The sequence below is a fragment of the Ostrea edulis genome, chromosome 7, assembly GCF_947568905.1.
Source record: "Ostrea edulis chromosome 7, xbOstEdul1.1, whole genome shotgun sequence".
Lineage (NCBI taxonomy): Eukaryota > Metazoa > Mollusca > Bivalvia > Ostreida > Ostreidae > Ostrea > Ostrea edulis.
This window is the reverse complement of record NC_079170.1, coordinates 84,464,555-84,488,423: the sequence shown is the minus strand read 5'-3', so window position 1 is coordinate 84,488,423 and position 23,869 is coordinate 84,464,555. Positions and strand designations below refer to the sequence as shown.

The 23,869-nt window shown below is 34.0% G+C and overlaps 1 protein-coding gene across 2 annotated transcripts; it reads left to right on the top strand.

Annotated features, from left to right (window-relative positions):
* Positions 1 to 5,304: 5,304 nt before the first annotated feature.
* Positions 5,305 to 19,903, top strand: LOC125654880 (steroid 17-alpha-hydroxylase/17,20 lyase-like). Of its 2 annotated transcripts, none has more exons than XM_048884983.2 (11): positions 5,305 to 5,407; positions 9,580 to 9,752; positions 11,569 to 11,646; positions 15,058 to 15,156; positions 15,266 to 15,359; positions 15,693 to 15,848; positions 16,143 to 16,354; positions 16,516 to 16,644; positions 18,476 to 18,580; positions 18,684 to 18,815; positions 19,140 to 19,903. In XM_048884983.2, the coding sequence occupies exons 2-11, from the start codon at positions 9,614 to 9,616 to the stop codon at positions 19,496 to 19,498; spliced, it is 1,503 nt and encodes a 500-aa protein (XP_048740940.2). In that variant the 5' UTR covers positions 5,305 to 5,407; positions 9,580 to 9,613; the 3' UTR covers positions 19,499 to 19,903. The 2 variants fall into 2 exon arrangements, with proteins under 2 accessions (XP_048740940.2, XP_048740941.2); XM_048884984.2 differs by lacking the exon at positions 5,305 to 5,407 and adding an exon at positions 5,920 to 6,052.
* Positions 19,904 to 23,869: the final 3,966 nt, after the last annotated feature.

Genomic DNA, 23,869 nt, shown 5'->3' with positions numbered 1-23,869 from the left:
TCCGTTTACCTGATCAAGATATGGGATTTGCGATGGATGTGATCGGTCGACAGGGGATGCTTTAAAAATGCTTACTCCTCCTAGTCCCGGATTCACCTGTGATTCTTTATAAGAGTTATGAGATTGATCACTGTTCGTTATCTTCACCTTTCATTCATGTTTTACGGAAAAATTTGCTGTTTATCTTATCTTTACTTTGTAGTAGATTTTTCCTGTAGTCTTGCTTTGTTTCGGTATAATAAACAATTTATTGCATAAACGAGAGATATAAATCACGAAAGGTGAAGATAGCGAACAGTGATCAATCTGAAAACTACTATAAGGAATACAAAATAAAGATTTGGGAAAACACGGACCCCTAATGCCTATGTAATATATGATGTGTTTATTTACTGTAGTGAACTGATGAATAATACAGAAAATGATCTATTATTGAGGTTTTAACGCCCATTAGTGTATTAGATGCAGAACTGTAACTTGTGGAGAAAAATCGAATAGACAAGAGAGGTACAATTCCACATGATAAAAACCATTGATTTTATATATATATATATATATATATGGCTCTGATGTCTTATTTATTATCTTGCATTCGTCTCAAAATTTTGATAAAAGAATTCTTTAATATTTCCAATATTTTCCAACTACACTTCAGTGGAAAGATTTATGCATACATTCAATAAAGCTCCATGCCTATACTATGCTATATATATATATATATATATATATATATATATATCCAAATTGTGTTTTTAAAAAAATCACAGTGTCCGGTATAAAATATTAAAAGAAATAGAATAAACAGTACACAAAGTTAAAAATTTAACGCAAGCGCTTTCATTTTATAATCCTCGGGCGTTACATTTTAAAATAGTTTTGAAATGGTTTGACGTCATAAAGGCGTCCTAACATTTCACGTACATAACGACGTCATAAACGAATGAAGGGAAAAGGATTTTACGTTAAGCATATTATGACGTCATAGATAATAACAGTAAACATATTTTACAGTAAGCTATTGAGAGCCGGTTTTAAAGTCTTAATAAAGTGTCTTTCTTTTTCTCGTCGGGAAATAGTATTTTCTGTATACAGTTTATAAAACGGAAATACACTGAATTGTCCGTGACCACACACATCTATATGTTCACTAACTTTAATTTTTCTGTATTCGGGTGCTGAAATGTGTTGTTTATGAACTCGTATACGAGTTCGCAGAGTAGTTCCAGTTTCACCGATATAATGTTTTCCACAGCCAGCACATGTTATAACATAAATTAAAATTTTGGTGGAGCACGTCATATCTGAATTTACCGTAAATTCCTTGTTGTTAAATTTGAACGAACTTCCTTCCCTTAAGTATGGGCACGTTCCGCATCGCCGATCGTTCTCTGGCTTTCTTGATTCCGTCACAAAACGTGCCATACCTTACAACCTCGCCAGAAGAATATGTACCATCGTTAGCGAAGAACCTACCAGAGAACAACGTTTAGGGGAATTAAATAGTTATTTACAAAAACAGAATTATCCAATCAAACTTATAAACGACGGAATCAAGAAAGCCAGAGAACTCAATAGAGAAAATCCTATCAATAAATCCAAAATCAATCCCACAACAAATTCACACATTTTACCGTTTGTTACAACATACAACCCAAGGAACTCTAATGTTACACCTATCGTTCGGCAACTCATCGACCTACTAAAAACAGATGAAAAAATGGAGAAAATTATGAAGAAATATACTTTTATCAACAGCAAGAGACAACCGAAAAATCTTAGGAGACTGTTATGTAGATCTAATTTTCAGGAAAAGTCCAACAACAAATATTTCACCGTTACCAAATGTGACGATCGGCGATGCGGAACGTGCCCATACTTAAGGGAAGGAAGTTCGTTCAAATTTAACAACAAGGAATTTACGGTAAATTCAGATATGACGTGCTCCACCAAAATTTTAATTTATGTTATAACATGTGCTGGCTGTGGAAAACATTATATCGGTGAAACTGGAACTACTCTGCGAACTCGTATACGAGTTCATAAACAACACATTTCAGCACCCGAATACAGAAAAATTAAAGTTAGTGAACATATAGATGTGTGTGGTCACGGACAATTCAGTGTATTTCCGTTTTATAAACTGTATACAGAAAATACTATTTCCCGACGAGAAAAAGAAAGACACTTTATTAAGACTTTAAAACCGGCTCTCAATAGCTTACTGTAAAATATGTTTACTGTTACTATCTATGACGTCATAATATGCTTAACGTAAAATCCTTTTCCCTTCATTCGTTTATGACGTCGTTATGTACGTGAAATGTTAGAACGCTTTTATGACGTCAAACCATTTCAAAACTATTTTAAAATGTAACGCCTGAGGATTATAAAATGAAAGCGCTTGCGTTAAATTTTTAACTTTGTGTACTGTTTATTCTATTTCTTTTAATATATATTTATATATATATATATATATATATATATATATATATATATATATATATATAATTCAATAAAAAAAATCATATTTTAAATTTATTTAAAATTTGTATTCACCTGAGGATGGATGTTAAAATCCAGAAAGCGCTAATGATTTCAATATATTTTGGAACTGTATATTTTCCTGATTTTTTTATTGAATTATTTTGACTGTGTGATATCAACTCTTTCTATTTGGATTATATATATATATACATGTATATATATTCTCATTTAGCACAAAAGTGTATCATTCTTGTTAACAGATTATTGATTCTTGTCGTTTTTTCGTGGTGTGTGATACTTTTTTATGTAATATATGTCTCTTGATAAAGACGCGGGTTGCGTCGAAAATCTTACATACGTACATACAGGTACATAGAGGTATAATGTAACTGCAGAAATCAAAAACGCAGACAAAATTGAGTACGGATCGAAAGGCAAAATTTTTGAATTGCATAAAATACTCGTCATACGATGTAACCCTAGATATGTAATATAAGTAGAAAAACCTAATGTGTAATATAAAACCTTTCGATGTAATATAAATCCTTCCTGTGTAATATAAAACCTTCCTAAGTAATGTAAAACCCACCTGTGAAATATAAAACTTATCAGAGTAGCATAAAACCTCCCTGTGAAATATAAAACCTACCTGTGTAATATAAAACCTACCTGTAAAATACAAAACCTACCTGTATAATATAAAACCTACCTGTATAATATAAAACCTACCTGCGACATTTAAAACCTACCTGTAAGATATAAAACATTCATGTGTAATATGAAACTTACCTGTGTAATATAAAACCTACCTCTGTAACATAAAACATATCTTTGCAATATGAAAATTAAGGAATAAACAATTAAGATAAATCAACAAATTTACAATTAGGGATTTTAAGATAGTCTATTGATGTATTTTTGTTAACGCCGTAGATTATCAGTATGTAGATTGCATACATATGCATTTGTTTATGTAATATACGTCTCTTGATAAAGACACGGGTTGCGTCGATAAATTCAGTGCACGCACGCAATATTTCGCGCACACACGCGTATATATGTTAAAACTCAAAACATTGAACATAATTTTTTCACTTTATAAATATATTCATGTACATATCTAAAGTTTTGATTTTAATCAAAATACATATTTATAATAGTTACATGCAGGTTTTCACAAAGTTAACATAATTTATTCTTCATAAAATCATATTTTTTGTCTCGTTTCAATTTCTGATTACTTGCGATTTTAATTTTAATCGTATAGAAATATTGAAAATCAATATGAACAAGAATAGATATAGGTTACCCCATATCCAAGATATTCGACTTTTAATTTACTTGAATTTTTACTATGCTCAGCTGATCTCTAAGAAAAGACTGCACTTGTTATGAAACTGGTGTATAGTCCTTCATGTCCGTAGCAAATACCGTCACCAGTCTTTTGTCACTAGCAAACAGTGCACACACCGGTGCTTGCAAGACATGAAAAAATGGATAGATGGCACAAATACGGTACAAAGATATTTATGCTTTTTTGTCGAATGATAAAGAAGGAAATCAAGGAAGTTGGGGATTAGCAAATTTATTAAAATACAGCAGAAAAGTATAGCTTTAAAAATACATGAGAATGCGTATACCTATTAATACAACTTATTGGGGCACATACTTTGTGCAGGCTTAATTTTTGCTAAAAATGATCATTTTTATCACAAAATTTCCCTATCAAACCAGTCTAATTTTATCATTCTTCCCAAATTTTTCCTTTTATATTTGTATGGAAATTCAAAGCAAAGACATGAAAAAATTCAAATCTCTCGGAATAAATACAATGGTACTCTAATTTTTACCATGTAACAAATTAATGTGAACTTTAGAATGGCAAAAACAAGAAGGATTGATGTAATCTACACTTTCTCCAAATTTTGTGTATGGTATAACCTTAACAGCAAAGAAACCCTTAAAAAATAAATAGACATGTATATGTCACACTGAATACATTGCAAATATCTTCAGACTGGTGACCTTCACCTTTTAATTGTGGTCCGAATCCAGGTGTTGAGTGTTGTATACGCATTCCGTCATTAAACAACGGGAAAACCCCACATAAATTAATGATTAACATTCTCTCTCAGAAGAAATTGTATGATAATTAACGAACAATATTCATCAAAGTAATATAATTGTTTGCAATAGTATAATCAATCGTGAAAAAATTTTCAATCGAAGAATGACCTATATTTCGTGAAAAGACGGAGGCAGCTAGCGTAGGAATATGAACACTTCTTATATACATTTCTGGGGGAAAAGTGATTTTTCTTAAAAACATTTGACTTTAATTTTGTTTTCTCCCACGTATTACATACACATCGATATTCTATACATTTGTTGTAATCCTGTATCTGCTGATCATGAATGGAACTATATTTTTTCAGAGCAAAAAGTTATTGTGTGAAGAGTACCTGAATCCAGTAATATATCTTGAATAGATAGTATGCACTGATCGAATATATTAAATATCTTGAATAGATAGTATGCACTGATCGAATATATTAAAAATCCAGTACGCTTTCTATGCTGACGTATCTCTCGTCTATATATCTTCAATGTTATTGATAAGTGAATTACTGCATACGTCAACACAGACAGCGTACTGGATTTTGAACTAACATCAGACGCATGAAGTGTTATATCAGTTTCTTTGTACTGTAGTTCACCTATCGGACTCAAAATCAAAACACGATAGAAAATGTACAGGATACAATACACGTATCAACACTTCACCGCGGGGGTCAGAGTACTACATTTTCACATTAGTCATGTATGATGTGCTACTTAATTTGTTTACACTAAATGGAAGAAAGACAAGGTCCATGTTCATGCACGTATAATGTGAAATACAAGAGCATCGTTTTAACGACAGGTAAGCACATACATGTGTATACAAGTTAACATTTAGTATCTCATTCCTATACATGTTTGATATATAGCGGAGCAAGTAGATTAAAACACCCTCTGTGGCACTTGTCAAAAACTACGCAACAGTATTCAGTATGCCCCATATAAATATTGTGTTGTCATTTAGCAGAAATACACGTATCAACGCTTCGCGAAAGTTACGTCCCTTGTCCGCCATCTCCCGGATAAAAATCGTATTTCCCTATGTTGGCCTTTGTAATTTTCCTATCTGTAGCTTTGACATCTGTTATTTTTCCATCAATTGCAGTTAACTACAATATGCCTCAGATTGGGTTAACCCATTAACTTGTATGAAAAGTTGGTAATTGGCTAAAATTCAAAGTAATAATTAACATCTTACATTTGGTAAGGTAAAGAAGGAAAACTTGGTTTTTCACCGATTGACCTTTGGCTGACGCCTCAAAGGGACGTTACTCGCGGCGAAGTGTTGATACGTGTATTGTATCATGTACATTTTCTATCGTGTTTTGATTTTGAGTCCGATAGGTGAACTACATGATCACGCCAGGTGTTTTCGTTCCGACAAGTGAGGCGGATGTAATGTGTTGACTAGTAGAAAGGACTTATAAACAGAGATGGTCAACCTGGGGTATAACTTTTATTGATTGATTAGCATATAGCTGACATTGTGAAGTTTCTTTTATTCCACCTAACCAACATAGCGATTTTCAAATCGTATAGCAATTGCTGTTTTCTCATCTTAGATATTGATTTAATCTGTTCTCAGAGTTGATTGATATAAAAACACAAGTAGGCTTAAATAATAATAACAATAATAATGGAAAAACACTATGTTGAAAAGTGAGTAGTAGACTTAAGGGCTGACTTTTACAACCAACGGCGGACTTTTACAACCAACGGCTGACTTTTACAACCAACGGCGAACTTTTACAACCAACGGCTGACTTTTACAACCAATGGCTGACTTTTACAACCAACGGCGAACTTTTACAACCAACGGCTGACTTTTACAACCAACGGCGAACTTTTACAACCAACGGCGAACTTTTACAACCAACGGCGAACTTTTACAACCAATGGCGAGCTTTTACAACCAATGGCTGACTTTTACAACCAACACGAGACCAAATGTACGGAATCCTTTTCGTGACATATCCGTATACATAAATTTAATGATGAACTGATGCAATATACGGGAAATGTTCAAGTTTTCTAAACATGAGAGGGTTGTAACTACGAACATTGATGCATAATGTACACACGAACCTCAAGCAGAAATGCATGCTGTGACTTCAATACATTCACTTGAGTAAATCTTTAACATTCATTCATAGAATCAAATTGTGTGAAATTTTTCACAAGACACGTTACATATATAATGCACAAGAGAACACAGAATAATCATATTACATGAGATAGAAAATATAAAGAGCATCCACGCACTCCTTGAATATGCATATTTTCTTAATTGATACGTTTATTCTTTGGTTGTATCGACGCGATCGAAACATATATCTTCAAATATATTTGTATTTACATTTCCTACTGTTTTTATGTCCCCGAGATCGAAGATCGGGGGCATATTGTTTTTGTCCTGTCTGTCATTCTGTAATCTTGTCTGAAACTTTAACCTTGCTAATAACTTTTAAACAGTAAGTGATAGAGCTTTGATATTTCACACGAGTATTCCTTATGACACGACCTTTCCGTGGGTACCGACATTTTTGACCCAGTGATCTTGGAGTTTGACCTACTTTTTGAAAATTTTAACCTTGCTTATACCTTTTGAACAGTAAGTGATAGAGCTTTGATATTTCACATGAGTATTCCTTGTGACAACGGAAAGGTCTTGTCACAAGGAACACTCACTGTATTGTATCTTTGGCCTTCAACTCGACATATAGATATATCGATGACGTTTTAACAGTAAACTAACAACTCATCTTTATGATAAACGAGATGATTTCAGATTCTCTATCGCCAACTTCCCAAACTTGGATGTATGTAGTAAGATTGTATTATCACTTTCATATAGTGGTTTTTCTCTCAACCAATTCACATGCATAAGCTTGTTTTGCGCATGGTAATTTTTTTAAATTGACAAGACAAGCTACTGGCAAATACGTTGATGTTACAGGGGTTTCAACAATCTTTAACAGCAACTCTGATGGTCGTTGTAATGATCTGATTTACCTATCATTGACCTGTTTCATACCAATTGAGGCCATTCTTTAATCACTGATTTTGACTATGTATTACACTATTTATCCGATCGAGAGTTAGTGTCCACGATGGCTGTGACCGGTCAACAGGGGATGGTTACTCATTTAGGCATCTGATCACACATCTGGTATCCTCAGGGGCCCGTGTGTGCCCTACTCTTAATTTTGTATTCTTTTTAGGAGGTATACAATTGATAACGGTTCATTGGCTTCACCTTTTTATGCTCTGAAAGCTTTGTAATGATTAACAAATACAAACACAAATACAAATTAAGATCCAAGCAAATTATTGATTCAAAAATTTTCACTAAACAGACAGACTAGTCCTGAGACATTTTCTATAAGTCATGTAGGAACCTCGGGGAGTCGGAAAAGGGACCTGTATAAAACATCTTCATCTTTCATCAGTATTAATGCTTGCTCTTAGCTGCATTGAAGTACAGGTTTTAGTAACTGAAACCTAAACCGGCATGTAAATGGTGAAATTAATAATTTCGATTTGATAAAATAACATGATTTCGATTAAATTCTTTAATACATTATGCATTTACATGTACTCCATAAACATGTAAATTGAATTGTTTTTTGATAAAGAATTACCCAATTGCATTAAACGTTGAAAATATTAGGGGGAGGGGTTGCAAACCACCTTAAGTCCGTCCGAGTGTGCTTTGGTCACTGTTCATTTTCTTCACCTTTTCATAGTTGAAATCTTAAAAAGGGCATGAATTGTTCCCCTTTGTTAGCTGACCTGCTTTGGTATTCTGAGGCAGAAGAAAATCTCTCTTGTGGTCATCAACTCGACAATACCTATATCGACGAACTTTCATTTATTAAAATTTATAATTTTTATTCATATGTTGATTCGACATATCCGATTAGAGTATTCCACCTCTGCTTCCGATTTCGATATTTTATTGAACATATATGTTAACAGCAAACTAACAACTCAACTTTATGACTTTAGCTTCTTCATCGACAAATTCCCATATTTATGTAGCAATATTCCATCATCACCTGCAGATGGTATTGGTGTCTCTTAACGAGTTGTTCTGCGTATGATAAGTTTTTGAATCAAGGCAAGCTACTGAGAAACAAGTTTATGTTACAAGGCTTTAAACAGTCCCGTTGAAAGTAAGCAATTCACAATCTTTGTAGCTATTATAGCGATTTGGTTTGCCAATTCATCATATCATTGGGTCCAATACTGTCTGGCGTGGTCGATATCAATTGAGGGCGTTCTTTACACACTGATTTTGAAAATGGTATACTCTGTTTACCTGATCAAGAGGGGATTCTTACTTCTCTTATGCACCTCATACCACATCTGGTATATCCAGGGGTCTATTTTTGCCCTAAGCTAAATTTTGAATTGCTTATAGGGGTTATGAGATATATCACTGTTCGTTATTTTCACCTTTCATAATAAAATTCATTCGGAAACTTTGAAACTGATACAGTGTTCTGTCTCAATTCGATACAGTTATCTTTGCAGAATATTAGTTTGTAAACATGCAAAGATCTCGATGTAGGGTTCGATATTTTATGGTTTATTATACGGCCTTTTATTCAAAAGTATGTCAACTTCAATCAAAACTTCCATTTTCAATGACGGAAATGAGAATCTAAGGACGTGTTTGAAAACACTCCCGATGAAGGTTTGTAATGTATGTGATGTTTTGTAATTAAACAGACTGCCTACCTTAATAAAATTCATGCATGCAATATGATTGCTTCAGATTTCGTTTCTTTTGGATGCGTAAATGTCCAACTGCATAACAGCATTGCACAAACACAACATGACGTCATAGCAACGTTTTAATTGTACATATTCTTAATCTATATTTCTATGAATGTCATGTTTTGTTCGTTTTTATTTTGATTTGTTTTGAGGTACTCTATTTCATAAAATTGATCATTTTCTTTATTTCAGAAAGAGATACAGTTAGGGAAAACGTGAAACAACCATGATCGACGTATCTATAAACACACAGACCGTTTTGGCGGGAGTTAGTATAGGTCTCGTGGTGTTTTATGCCATCAAACGAATGCGATATCGTCTGCCACCAGGACCATGGTCCATACCACTAGTCGGGAATTATTCAGGTCACTTTCAAAATATTTGTAAAAAATTCTGAGAAAACTTAGACCCGCATAATCTGAAATTGGGCATTCCTTTTTCATCTTATGAAAACAAAGCTGTTACCTTATTGAGGATTTTGTGGAGAAATATTCTTATCAGAGGAATGTGTTGTATGATAAGATAGAAAACAAAATCTTTTGCAAGATAAAAACCCTGAAATAAAAATATTTTTTTCGTAGGAAATGAGAAATGTCTTGTAAGAAACGTAGTACAATTACAAAATGCGGAAAAAATGAATGTGTTTGGGTTTTGTTGAAAGTCGATGAAATTATGACTTGCATTTTCTTAAAGGCCGGGAGTAACCTAGAAAAATTTACACCCCTACAGCAATTAAGCATATATGGCAAGAGGGCAGGGCTTAGCAGTGTTATCAGAATAAGCAGCAGTCTAATGCTTGACTCTACACGTGCTCTGTAGCAGACGATATTTTGAACAGGGAGACTGGCATGATTTATCAAAATAAACTAAAGTTTTCCCGCATTTTTCTACCACTTTGCTCGATCGGTGAGGCACTGAAAGGACATGTTTTTACTTTAACAAATTTTCACCCTAGGAACTACAAAATGAATTCATCACTGTTTTATCCATGTCTTTTAAAACATGTAGTTTTTTGATAATATACACACATATAATGATATTGGTATATATGATATTCTAATACTTATGATTTTCCTCTTGGTACCTTTCAATTATGAGAAGAATTTGGGGGGAAATTGTAGCTGTGCAATGGAGGACATATGCATTGAAGGATTATTAAGAAACACTTTGTCCATTTTGATATTTGGAGACCTGCTATCTGTGATTGTCTCTTTTGGCATTGTAATGTTCACACGTTAGAGTCCAGATTGAGAGTAATTTTAGAGTGATGGTTGATCAATTGGACATTTGTCATCATTGGTGAGAGACAATGGGAGTTACACAACTGACCTAGGAGATTGTTGCTTAATCAGACAATCATCATGCTTGACATTATTCGAGAAAAGGTACCAGCAATCCTGCAAAACTCGGAAACAGCGGATCAGACTGAACAGTCCTTATGAGTTATTTTTATAAAGTTAACAATTTTTTTAAAGGAATGTGATTATATATAATTAAAAAATAAAATCTGGATTTACCAATGATATATGAGTAAGTACTTTTTTTCCACGTTATACAGTGATTTGATTACATGTTTCCTTTGGTGCAATCCCCCTTATCTAGAACTAGACAAGCATGCTCGTGCAATATGTGAGTCAACATCCGGTGTAAACAATAACAAAAGATAATCACACCCACAAACTGCCAATCTCTAGTTTGAAATACAAATCTAGCCCTGCTTCAGATTTTTGAGGCCAGAATTAAAACTTCATGAGAATGTATATCTAAAATAGATATGGTCAATATATGCACAGTTATGAGGGGAACAACCATACCCATATTAAAATTTCAGTACAACAGCTTAATCTTTATTTTTGCAAAATAAGTGCTGCAATCTGAATGTGACCAGAAAATTCATATATTCCACCATTTTCACCGATTGGCTGCTTTTATACCCAATTGCTGGCCTTTAATGACACTGTAGTGAAATTTTGTTCACCTCAAAAAGCTTACTATACATGTATACCAACACTTGCATATTTATATAGTTGATCACTGTTCGTTATATTCACCTTTCATTTACATTCTACTATATTCACCCCATTATTTGTGCAATAACAATGTGAGTATTTAACCTTTAGATCAAATAAAATGTATTTAAGAAAATTGTATGAAATTATTCCCCTTTTGGTTTTTTTTCAGTGTATACCTCGGTTGAAGTCCATAAGAAAGCAATGGAACTCTCCAAGAAGTATGGTCCAGTATTAAGTCTGTCTTTTGGTTAGTTTGGGTTTATTTCCTGAAATATGATTTTGTTAAAGAAATTGAGAATGTTGTGTTGATCTAGTCGATTAGTTCGACGATATTTGCTCAAGCTGTCAGTTGATATGATTCGATTTAGATGTACGTGGCACACTGATTTTGACTACGGATAACTCTGTTTACTTGATCAAGATAGAGGGCTCACGGCTCACTCCTCCTAGCCACTTGGTCCCACCTCTGATGTGTCCAGGGGTCCGTGTTTGCCCAACTCTCTATTTTGTATTGCTTATATGATTTATAAGATTGATCACTGTTCGTTTTCTTCACCTTTCACGTGTATGCGATATTGTATAAAGATGGAGCGACACTGACGGTACTTTCGAAGAGAACAACTATACAGGAGTCGTTGTTTTATTGTTCTTAAGTCGATAGAAGAGCAAGACGCACAATTAAGATAGTTTGTGCTTCTTATCTAATCTGAATATTGCTCGGAAATTAAACACCGGGGATAATGCACTGAAAGTGAACATTTCAGTAAGTTGAAAATGTCAATAAAACTAAGTTTTCCAATGAATCTGATAAACTCATCTATTGTTTTGATGATTTCATTTGACATTTTATTATTTATCTGTGAAAGTGTCTATGACATATCAAACGTTATGGGATTTGATCTTTTCCATTTCTATTTCATACTTTTTATTTGTATTATATAATTAACATTTTTATTGCACAGCTTTTCATTTGCATGTGATAGATTGTCTCTCAATGAACAACAGGAACACCTGTTTTGGTTCTCGACAAAGACGATCGATACCAATAAATTGTCCATTGAAACCCTATAATAAAAATGTTTAACAATGGTTATCATGTATGCAAAATAAAACATGAATATGAATGCTGATGTACAATCAATATGCGATTACATGTATACTTAACATGGGTGATCTATATCAAGGAAAATAACTCTGTATAGATGTATATATCACATGATAACTCTCCCAAGTCATGTAGACGTTTTACATCATCATAAAACTTTATAATAATTATAATATGTATTAACATTATCAATTGTTGAAATAAATAAATCCATGGTGAGTTTACCATTCTATGGGAATAGGTTGTACTGAAAACAATTCAGGTGATACAAACCGGCCTGATCTATATAGATTAATTATGGTATCTATAATCTCTTGTAAGTTATAAAATATACTTTTGCTTTAAAATATAAATCACGGAGACAATTATATACATTACTATTATAGATATTTACATCATGTAAGTCTGCCCTCACTTTCATATATTTCAGAATTTGAGATTTAACATTTAGTACAGGATTTATAGAGGGATTATAGATTTAGTATTAGCAATAAATTATTGCTTTAACCTTCCAGAGGAAAAATGTTAGTCTATGTTTGATAGTCAAAGGCAGTTTTGCTCTACCGAAACTTTCTCCTTCAAAAACTGAACTGAACAAAGACTGACCACAAATAATGAACTCTTGGAGGGAAAATTCATGGGTACAAAACAAACTAATACACCAATGAACCAAGGGTCCGTTGCACTGGGAAATTGTATGCTTGATATACAGTCAGTATGTGTGTCTAGAATTTACATTTATACACTTATTATATACTTTCAATTTCATCTCTTTTCTTTAAAGGTTTGCGGGCATATATCACACGATATATGCCCGGAAACATTCCGGCCCGCAAACATTACGTCACAAATCAAATTTCTACTCAGTTAATTTTCAAATTTTTCGTGTTTTTCATCTTTTACTCAGTTGAACCGATAAAGTTATTGTTAAAAATAAAATTATTGTTAGTTTCTAAATGAAATTGAAAGTATATAATAAAAAGGTTATATACTTTGTATGGGAAATATGACGACCTCGTTTTTTGTCGGGAACGGACCTCGCAAGCTCGGTCCGTCTACGCGCCAAAAAACAAAGTCTATAACCTATAAATATAATGCCACGTTATATTACACAATATACACCTATGGTTATTACAACGATCTAGTTCGTCAATACAACCTATTATTAGGTCAAATGCTGTCTGACGTGTTTTGTTAGGCCGTTCTTGGTACACTGATTTTGACTGCGGATACCTCCATTTACCTGATCAGGATAAAGGGCTCACGACGGGTATGACCGGTCAACAGGGGATGTTTACTCCTCCTTGTCACCTGATCCCACCTCTGATGTGTCCAGGGGTCCGTGTTTGTCCAACTATCTATTTTGTATTGCTTGTAGGAGTTATGAGATTGATCAGTTATGAGATTAATCAGTGTTCGTTATTTTCATCTTTCATGTATAATGTAAGTAGGTCACATGTATATTCTAAATTTCTACTGTATAATTTTGGATTTCATTCCATTTTTTCTATTTGTATTGTGAACCTTTTTTCATTTGTAACATACAATTTTCCTTTGTATTGTATATAATTTTATATTCATAATTATGCAATACAAATAGAAAATGTGCAATATAAACGATTGTTATTTACAACTCAAATGAAAACTTATACAATACAGATGAAAGATTATACTATACAAATGAAAGAGATCAAATGTTGCAACGTTTGACACGTTATAAGCTATGCATCATGATCCAATTTATATGTTGGCACTATTAGTTAGCCATTCATAAAACCTGTTGAATAAGGTATTATATTGTATACTAATATTCTAATTGAATCGAGAGAATTTTTTTTCTCGAAGATCGAGAATTTGTATTTCGAATCGACTACATCGCCATGTATCGTTTCACTACTATAGTTGTTTATTTGCAAGTGCAACATAAGTAACTAGAAACATGGAATTCGATATAGTAAACATTTAGCAAAATATATAATGTATTATCGATGACTAAATGCTTTAAAACAAGCTAGTATATTGCATTAGTAATTATATCTCAAAATATGTAAATGGTATAATATGAATGTTTTTCATCACTGGTAATTCTTTGTGTACGTTTTGTTTTAAATATGGGTGTTAATACTTTATACAGTTTGCAAATTAAAGGCTGACAACTATAAACATCATTAATTGGTGTAGCCAACTTGTGTTATTTTAGAGTTTATCTAACTTTTGTTGTTATTTTTTTAATTGAGGATTGGAAATGATGACACCCCCCCCCCCACACACACACACACACAGACATACAGAGAGAAAGATATATAGAGTTTTGGCTCAACTTGTTTGGCACGCTGTTTTTTGGCTATATTTAGATCTAAAACTTCATAGTTATTTCGGATTTCAAACATTTCGGTTGAGCATCACTGAAGAGACATTATTTGTCGAAATGCGCATCTGGTGCATCAAAATTGGTACCGTATAAGTTTTACATAGAGATGTATATATATAGAGAGAGACGTTAAGATGTTGTATTACTTTCACCAGTAAATCTTTTTTAACACAAAAATATAGGTCCCAAAAGATTGATCATTTTAAACAATATCGATGTGGTGCTGGAGGCAATGGTGAAAAGGAAGGCAGATTTTGCTGGAAGACCAAAATTCACATCTGGTAAATAAATGAATTGTATTTCTTTTGTTAGGTACTGATAATTATTTCAATGTATGCGAAAAAGTGTTGTTGTTTTTTTAACTGTGACACATTTTGATTGATAATGCAGGTGATTTATTTACGGAGGGAGGAAAAGACATTGTACTTAGTACTTACTCACCAACTTGGAAATTGCACAGGAAAATAGCAGGCAAAGCACTAAGGTACTGTAAAATAACAATTTTAGTAGAATGTTATGAAGAAAACTTTAAAAAACAATCTACTAAAAAAATTTATGTGCTCCATAAAACCACATTAAACGAATGGGAATAAAAGGCATAGACAGAATTCTGACTTTTTACTGATGAAAGAAAAAGAACTTTACTTTCATGTCAATTGTTTGAAATAGTAATTTAAATATCAAATGAATTTTTGCTAGTATCTTATCTACTACAGTATCTCAGACGGAAAATAGACAAAATTGTAAAGAAATAAATTGTGGGAAAAGTGAAACATTTTGGACAAGCATATGTTCAGTACTTTTACTGATGTTTTAGGCATTACTTACAAGGAGATCTACTTGAAAACATGATACAAGACAACATGAACAAATTTCTGAATAAAATGGCACAGGAGAAAGATCCGTTCTGTGCAAGAGATTATATCAATCTGATGGTTTTCCATCAACTCTACACCATTTGTTTTGGTGAGAAGTAAGTATGGTTTTCTTTGTAGTTTCTTATTCACGATATGGTAAACAATGAAAGAATTGTCACACAGCAATTGATAAAAAGTTATTGTAATACATTGTATTGCAAAGTGTTGTTCGACGTCACGGGCCATCACTTGTTGCACTGCATTCATTTATTATCGAAGAATATAACATACGGAATTAAACAGTATTGTACTTATGAAATCATCTATTATTTTTATGAATCATTTATCTAATCTTCACAAATATTCTCGCTTTTAAATCAATTGTATATCAAGGATTTATCCCTTTCTAGGCGAACAGTGGATGACCCAGAAGTGAAAGGATTTCTAAAATTAGATGAAGACTTGCTCAACGAATTTGGAACCGGAGTGCTAGAGGATTTGTTTCCATACTTCAAGGATATATACCCAACAGCAAAATGGACGAAACTGGTGGATAAAATTGGCGAAGTTTTGGCTATACTTCGTGCGAAATTCAAAGAACACTTGGACACTTTTGAACCAGGTTAGAGCCTTTCAAAGATTTGAAGTCATTTTTAAGGATTTCTTTGATGAGGAACGTTTGTAAAAGATGAAAATATCATGAAGTCCTAGTCATCAAGGGGTAGGCAGATGTATCGTTTAGAAAGAAAACCTTTTGTATTTGGTGTTCATCGTGTCTTATAGGTGTAAATAGAGACTTCATCGACAGTTTACTGATCGCCAGACAGGAAGCAGAAAATGAGGGGGATGAAGCGGCCCTGGAGAAATTGGACGATACACACTTAGTTCAGACCATATCGGACATATTTTTCGGTATGAGACAGTCGTTTTTTAAGATTTTAATTCTGAAGTATTCTTTATCATAGAAACCAGTTGCACGTGATGTAAAAATTAAAATTGAATATGCGTACTTCAAGTTACATGTGAATGAAATCAAACACCAAGATGTGTGTCTGGATTACAGGACACTAATTGTCAGATGTTAAATCAGGAAATTAGGCATTGTTTTCTTGCAAAATTTACATTTACATTTACAGTTTTAACAAGGTTAAACTTGACCACCCCTTGTTAACCGCGGATGGTTACTTACCTAGAGCATCTTAAATTAATTCAATATTCAGTTTGATTATGGAATGAGTAATGATGATAACGATGATAATAATAATAAAATTTATACACACTGATTTTGACTACGGATAACTCCGTTTATCTGATCAAGATATGGGGCTCATGGCGGGTGTGACAGGTCGACAGGGATTGTTTACTCCTCCTAGACACCTGATCCCACCTCTCGTATATGCAGGGGTCCGTGTTTGCCCAACTCTCTATTTTGTATTGCTTATGGGATTTATGTGATTGATCCCTGTTCGTTATCTTCACCTTTCGTATAGCGCCTTATAAAACAAATTACTCTAAGGCACTTTACAAGAATAAGAAGAGGAATGCAACAGTAAAATATCATTAACTGACAGTATGAGATAAGATCTTATATCTGTAAAATTATAAGAAATAAAACACTATAAGCAAGAGCAATAGCTAAACATTCACAGTGTATACACGTTAGAATCTAAAAAGCTTATTCATAGAAAGGAGTTTTAAAACGCTTTGTTGGAAATTTCAAGAGATGTTGACTTCTTTGTGTCATCTGGAAGGTCATTCTAGAGATGTGCATTCATCTAGAAATGTGCATTCATTTTGACAACAGTTTCACCAAAATACAGTTCAATTGCACAGAACAGTTTCAAATTCACTGACAACACAATGCATATGGAATCAGTTAGAGTTAATTAAGAAATGTTGAGTCAGTTGGGAGTTACGTTGTAAATAGCGATCATTTTGACAGCAGTCATAGTTTCACAAAATCAACAGTCACAGTTCAAATGCACCGTACACATTCATTGGCAATACTACAAAACACATGAAATCAGTTTACTGGGCGTGTACGAACGTCCGCTTTACAAATAATATGCCACAACAAAAATAGCCGGAAACAGCGTACCATCTCGTATACTAAGAAGGCGGGGCACTAGTATTGAAAAACCCACAAACACAGCAGCCACTATCCGAACTTTAAATTATGTGCTTGTTTGATTTGAGATGCGTTGGTGGGAATTTGGACAGACGGCATAATGCAGTGGCCATCAGAAAAGACACTTCTCAAATTATTGCTTCGACTGCTCTGGTTGAAGACAGCATCTGGAAGGAGGCCGATCCCGATGCGATTAACTTTTATACTTATGTACATTGACACCAATATCCTGCACCCGATTTTAATTCAAGTATTTCTCGTTAAAGAAATCTATTTCATATGGAAATAAATATTATTGCTATGGTGTATAGCTAAACTCGAGATAAAAATGATGAACTGAAGTTGTTTTGAAAAGTTCTGTATTTGGTTTCCGTTAGTTATAAAGAAGAGGGGTTGCTTACTCCTAGGCACATGATCCCATCTCTGGTATATCCAGGGGTCCGTGTTTCCCCAACTCTCTATTTTTTTTATTGCTTATAGGAGCTATGAGATTGATCACTGTTCGTTGTCTTCACCTTTCCTTTAAGATTAAATGGGTTATTTCACTTATTTGGTGTTTTTCTTTTCGACTTGATTTACAACATTATGTATATTGTACGAATATTCTATGTGTAGCTGGAGTGGACTCCACCAGAATGACCATGGACTGGTTTGTATACTTCATGACCAAGCATCCGGAAATCCAGTCTAAATGCCAGGAGGAAATTGACAGAGTTGTTGGTAAGAATGAAAGAAATTTTAGATAGGTTATTGTGTTTTTGATGTACTGCATAAATTTGGTCATTAAAACACTGATATACATTTGTACACGAATCTTTATTAGGTTCAGGTATGCCGTCGATGAAGAACAGGAACGATTTTGATCTTATAGAGGCATGTCTGTTCGAGACTATGAGAATGGGGAATGTCGCGGGACTAGGTGTCCCGCACAAGACTATCTGTGATTCTGAAGTTGGTATGTGCTTTTTATAAAGTTGATGAATGTTCTGTATATTATATACAATTTCTATTTCCGCGATTTTATCTTGTCCGCAATTTTTGGTGGAAGATAATTTGAGCGAGTGCTTCAATGTTTTACTAAGTAAAAAAATGATTCAGGAGCTCTTCTATAGACAAAGAAACGAAAAACGCTGAAATTAACTTCACTCGAATGTAATGTAGTATATGTAAATAGAATGGTTGCAAATATGAGAACCTTAATCATCTCTTTAAAGATAGTGTAATTAGAATGAAGTAACTTGTTAATCGATATTCATTATTCTGATTGTATCTAAAATAGGTGGATACGACATTCCTAAAGGGACTACCGTTATGATCAACCACTGGGCACTTCATCACGACCCCAAGTATTGGAAAGATCACGAGAGTTTCGATCCGTATCGATACCTTGATGAAAATGGCAAAATGAAACCAACAAGACCAGACAGCTGGCTTCCCTTCTCAGCAGGTCGTCGAGTTTGTTTGGGCGAAACCGTCGCCAAACCGGAATTGCTGTTAATGTGTGCAAATCTTCTGAAGCGATTTGAAATTCGTCTTCCGGATGGCATCGAAGCAAACCCCGAATACAGAATGATCGGATTTGGTGTAGAACTTCCGTCTGAGTACAAGATCGTCGTAACGGAGAGAGTGAAGAACTGAACCAACGGGAATAGTACCCGTCATTGAATACAACATTATTAAAAGTCAAGCGTTTATGTTCTATACATAGTAACATCGGACACCAAGGTGTTAGAATATCAATGTATCACTATTTTTCAAGACAGGAATTGATTTTGAGGTTGGGTAGAACTATTGAATTTAATGATATAGCTGTGTTTTTGAATGCCATGGACCTCAAGTATGATTCTATTATATAATTTTCCACTAATTAAAGCATAATACATGTGTTATCAGCCATAGACATGAGTATATTTGATACATTTAGTACAAAGTTATCACGCGTCTAAATAGTATTATAGTATTTCTCATAGCGATTTAGATATATAGGCTATATCTTATTCTTAAAATAATTTTCTATTCAATTAAAGTGATGTTCTTCTGCAATACTTAGTTTTGTCTTCAATTTTTATGTGAAGGATATCAACCAAAACTGTCCATTCAGTGAGAGAAAGAACTGATCAAGGTTCAACGTCTTTGGTTCAAAGAACGGACAGGTTCATGCAAACCCATTAACGATGATAATTATGAATAAAACTATTTGTAGATAGTATGACAACATACCCAGGCTTTTGCAGAGGTATGTTTCTTTTGTACAGTGTCATGTAAGTTATAAGGATACCTTGTGGTGCAGAATTCTTTTTTGATTTTCATTCACTTTATAGTACTGAGCCATATCAATATGCCTTTCTCTCGCGGGGAGAGCATTTTCATTGAATTAGAAGAATACTTATAAAGAGTAGACAAGACAATTTCGGAACGTGCTTCTGAATCCAGTGAAATTCAAATCCTACTAGGCATCTGATCCCACCTAATAAGAAAGGATTACATGATAAAAATATTTTAACTATATAGGGCAATCATGACCAAATTTTTTTCTAATATCAATAAAATATGCTTGCTCTAAGAGTATCGGTCAACAAGGGATGCTTACTCCTCCTAGGCACCTGATCCCGCCTCTGGTATGTCCAAAGGTCCGTGTTTATGCAACTTTATATTGTATTGTGGGAATTATGCGTTTGTCCTTATCATAAACAAAGGTAAATATGTTTCCTCTCTAAAGTTGTTTGCATTGCATCTCTTTTCGTTTGTAACCAAACATTTTACATGCAGTGTCATAGTTTAATTGTAATACTTTTTAGATTTGTAGGTATAGATGTGATTCGATTTCGATTTTAGCCATTTGATTAGGTTATTATCGATTCAATTACATAAATAGAAACTTGGTTATTCAACATTTACTCTCAATCGCCATCATCATCTACACAAACACTAGAGATAATTTGATGACCACATTTTATTGAAATTTCAATCAATAAAAATAGAAATTATAATGAATAGATAAAAATAAAAATATTTTTTAACCATTCATGACTAGATTAAATTAACATAAACATAACAGCTGTGAAGGAGAAACTTCAAACTTACTGTGCTACTACATATGCCAGAAGTGGTGTTAATCAAATGTGGATTCTAAAAAATTCTAAAGAACTTTTAGTAAACTTGAAATCGCAGAATTTTCCCCAAATCAATAGCATTAAAACCTATAACTTTTCAACACAATACACGACCATTCCTCACGATAAATTAAAGACTATACTTTTTGATATCATAGACAGTTGCTTCTTCAACAAGAATGGAAAACGGAAATATGTCTAGTGATTAGTCATTCAAAAACTTACTTTGTTAAACACCACTCTGATTCCACGAACAAGTACTGTATGTATATATGTTATAGACAGGACTACAATGTAAACTAGTTTACACAACTAATTGTGCAATCCTGTATAAATAAAGGATATTATTATTATTATTATAGTACTCTGAAGTTGAAATAAAAAATATGCTAGAGTTCCTCATTGACAATATCTTCGTTGTCTTTAATGATCAGGTCTTCCAACAGTCTTTTGGAATTCCCATGGGCACAAATTGTGCTCCGTTGTTAGCTGACCTGTTTCTATATTCATATGAAGCAGAATTTATTCAAAAACGTCTACATGAGAAGAAAAAAATCTCTCGTTGTGGCCTTCAATTCGAGATTTCGATATATCAATGACGTTTTGTCTATTAACAATAATAACTTTCATTCATATGTCGATTTGATATATCCCTGTGAGCTCAAAATAAAGGACACTACAGAGTCGTCCACTTCTGCTTCATACTTAGATATTTTATTGAAAGTAGACATTAACGGTAAACTGACAACTCAACTGTATGACAAACGGGATGATTCCAGCTTCTCCATCGTCAACTTCCCATATTTATGTAGAGATATTTCATTATCACCTGCATATGGTGTTTATATATCTCAACTGATTCAATATGCAAGAGCTTGTTCTGCGTATAGTCATTCTTTAAATCTAGGTAAGCTACTGACAAATAAGTTGGTGGTACAGGGGTTTCAACAGTCTCGATTGAAAGATCTAGTTCGTCAATACAACCTATCATTGGGTCAAATGCTGTCTGACGTGTTTCATACCGATTGTTAAGCCCTTTTTGGCACACTTATTTTGACTGTGGATAACTCCGTTTACCTGATCAGGATATAGGGCTCACGGCGGGTGTGACCGGTCAACAGGGGATGCTTACTCCTCCTAGGCACCTGATCCCACCTCTGGTGTGTCCAGGGGTTCGTGTTTGCCTAACTATCTATTTTGTATTGCTTATAGGAGTTTTGAGATTGATCACTGTTCGTTATCTTCACCTTGCATGCAAATGTTGACAACCTTTAAAGACAGGAGACACCATATTAAAGTTCAAATTGTTTTCGCTAAAGAATGTCTTTAGATATACAAAGTACGAGTCGGATATAAAAAAAATATATAACAGTTCAAAATTGAGTAGCAGCAGTACTTGGCTGTAAATCTGATTCTTTGTTCAAAAGACTTGTAGGTCAACAAGAATCATTACGGATCGGTCAATATTTAGTGGGGAGTTGGGACCAGTGCAAAATGCGAGGACATACATTATTCGGCTTTCAGATTTTGGAACGCAGTTCGCAGTTCACTATTTGCAATTCAATAGTGAATTGCATTCCAGAACGCAGTTCGCAATTCAAATTTCTATATGCATAAAACAACACCACACTGGAATTATAAGGATGGAGTGCAAGTTACCAACCCCAAACACTGTAAAGAAATGGTGATGGTAATCTCTCTAGTTACGGAGATCCGCCTCTCCAATTTTTATGCATAACGCATTACACTTATTGAATAAACATCGGGTTCGGAATCATCGAAGAACCCTACCCAGGGAACTGAATTTTTTATGGTAGGGTGTTAGTGGTCCTTTCCCACCACTGTGAAGAAATGGTGATGTTACTCTCTTTTGTAATGGAGATCCGCTCCTCAGACATTTTTAAATAACGCATTACACTTAGTGAATAGACATCGGGTTCGGAATCATCGAAGACCCCTACCCCGGCGACTGAAATTTTGAAGGTAGGGTATTAGTGGTCCTCTCCCACCACTGTGAAGAAATGGTGATGTTACTCTCTCTAGTTACGGAGATCCGCCCCTCAAATGTTTATGCATAATGCATAACACTTAGTGAATAGACATCGGGTTTGGAATCATCGAAGACCTCTACCCCGGCGACTGAAATTTTGAAGGTAGGGTATTAGTGGTCCTCACCCACCACTTTGAAGAAATGGTGATGTTATTCTATCTAGTTACGGAGATCCGCCCCTCCAATGTTTATGTATAATGCATAACACTTAGTGAATAAACATCGGGTTCGCAATTATCGAAAACCCCTAACCCGGAGACTGAAATTTTGTTGGTAGGGTATTAGTGGTCCTCTCCCACCACTGTGAAGAAATGGTGATGTTTCTCTCTCTAGTTACGGAGATCCGCCCCTCCAATGTTTATGCATAATGCATAACACTTCTTGAATAAACATCGGGTTCGGAATCATCGAAGACCCCTACCCCGGGGACTGAAATTTTGGTGGTAGGATATTGGTAATCCTCTCCCACCTCTGTGAAGAAATGGTGATGTTACTCTCTAGTTACGGAGATCCGCTATAGATAAAAATAATTTGACGATTTGCATTTTACTTACTTCTATTTATATTCCTGATCATGTAGACAGATTTATTAACAATACCATGGTATTGTTGTTATTTGTATTTCTTTCTGATTATTTACCCATTCCCTTTCATTTTGATATATTTTATTTCCCAATTTTTCTTTATTTACATGTTGAATTTTCGTCCGATCAAGGTTAGGACTGCCCCCACCCCCTTCTAAAACGATATTACGTGTCTAGCCTACATGTACATGTAGCTATCGATCTCCCTCTCAATGAAAAATAAAACAAGAGGTACTGTGAGGAATTGTCATTAAGAATACCC

Bases quoted from the DNA above. Each gene is read 5' to 3' on its own strand.
- LOC125654880 (XM_048884983.2), top strand. From the start codon at position 9,614: ATGATCGACGTATCTATAAACACACAGACCGTTTTGGCGGGAGTTAGT. The intron at 15,360-15,692 runs GTACTGTAAAAT...CTGATGTTTTAG, and splicing joins ATAGCAGGCAAAGCACTAAG to GCATTACTTACAAGGAGATC. The intron at 16,645-18,475 runs GTATGAGACAGT...TTCTATGTGTAG, and splicing joins CATATCGGACATATTTTTCG to CTGGAGTGGACTCCACCAGA.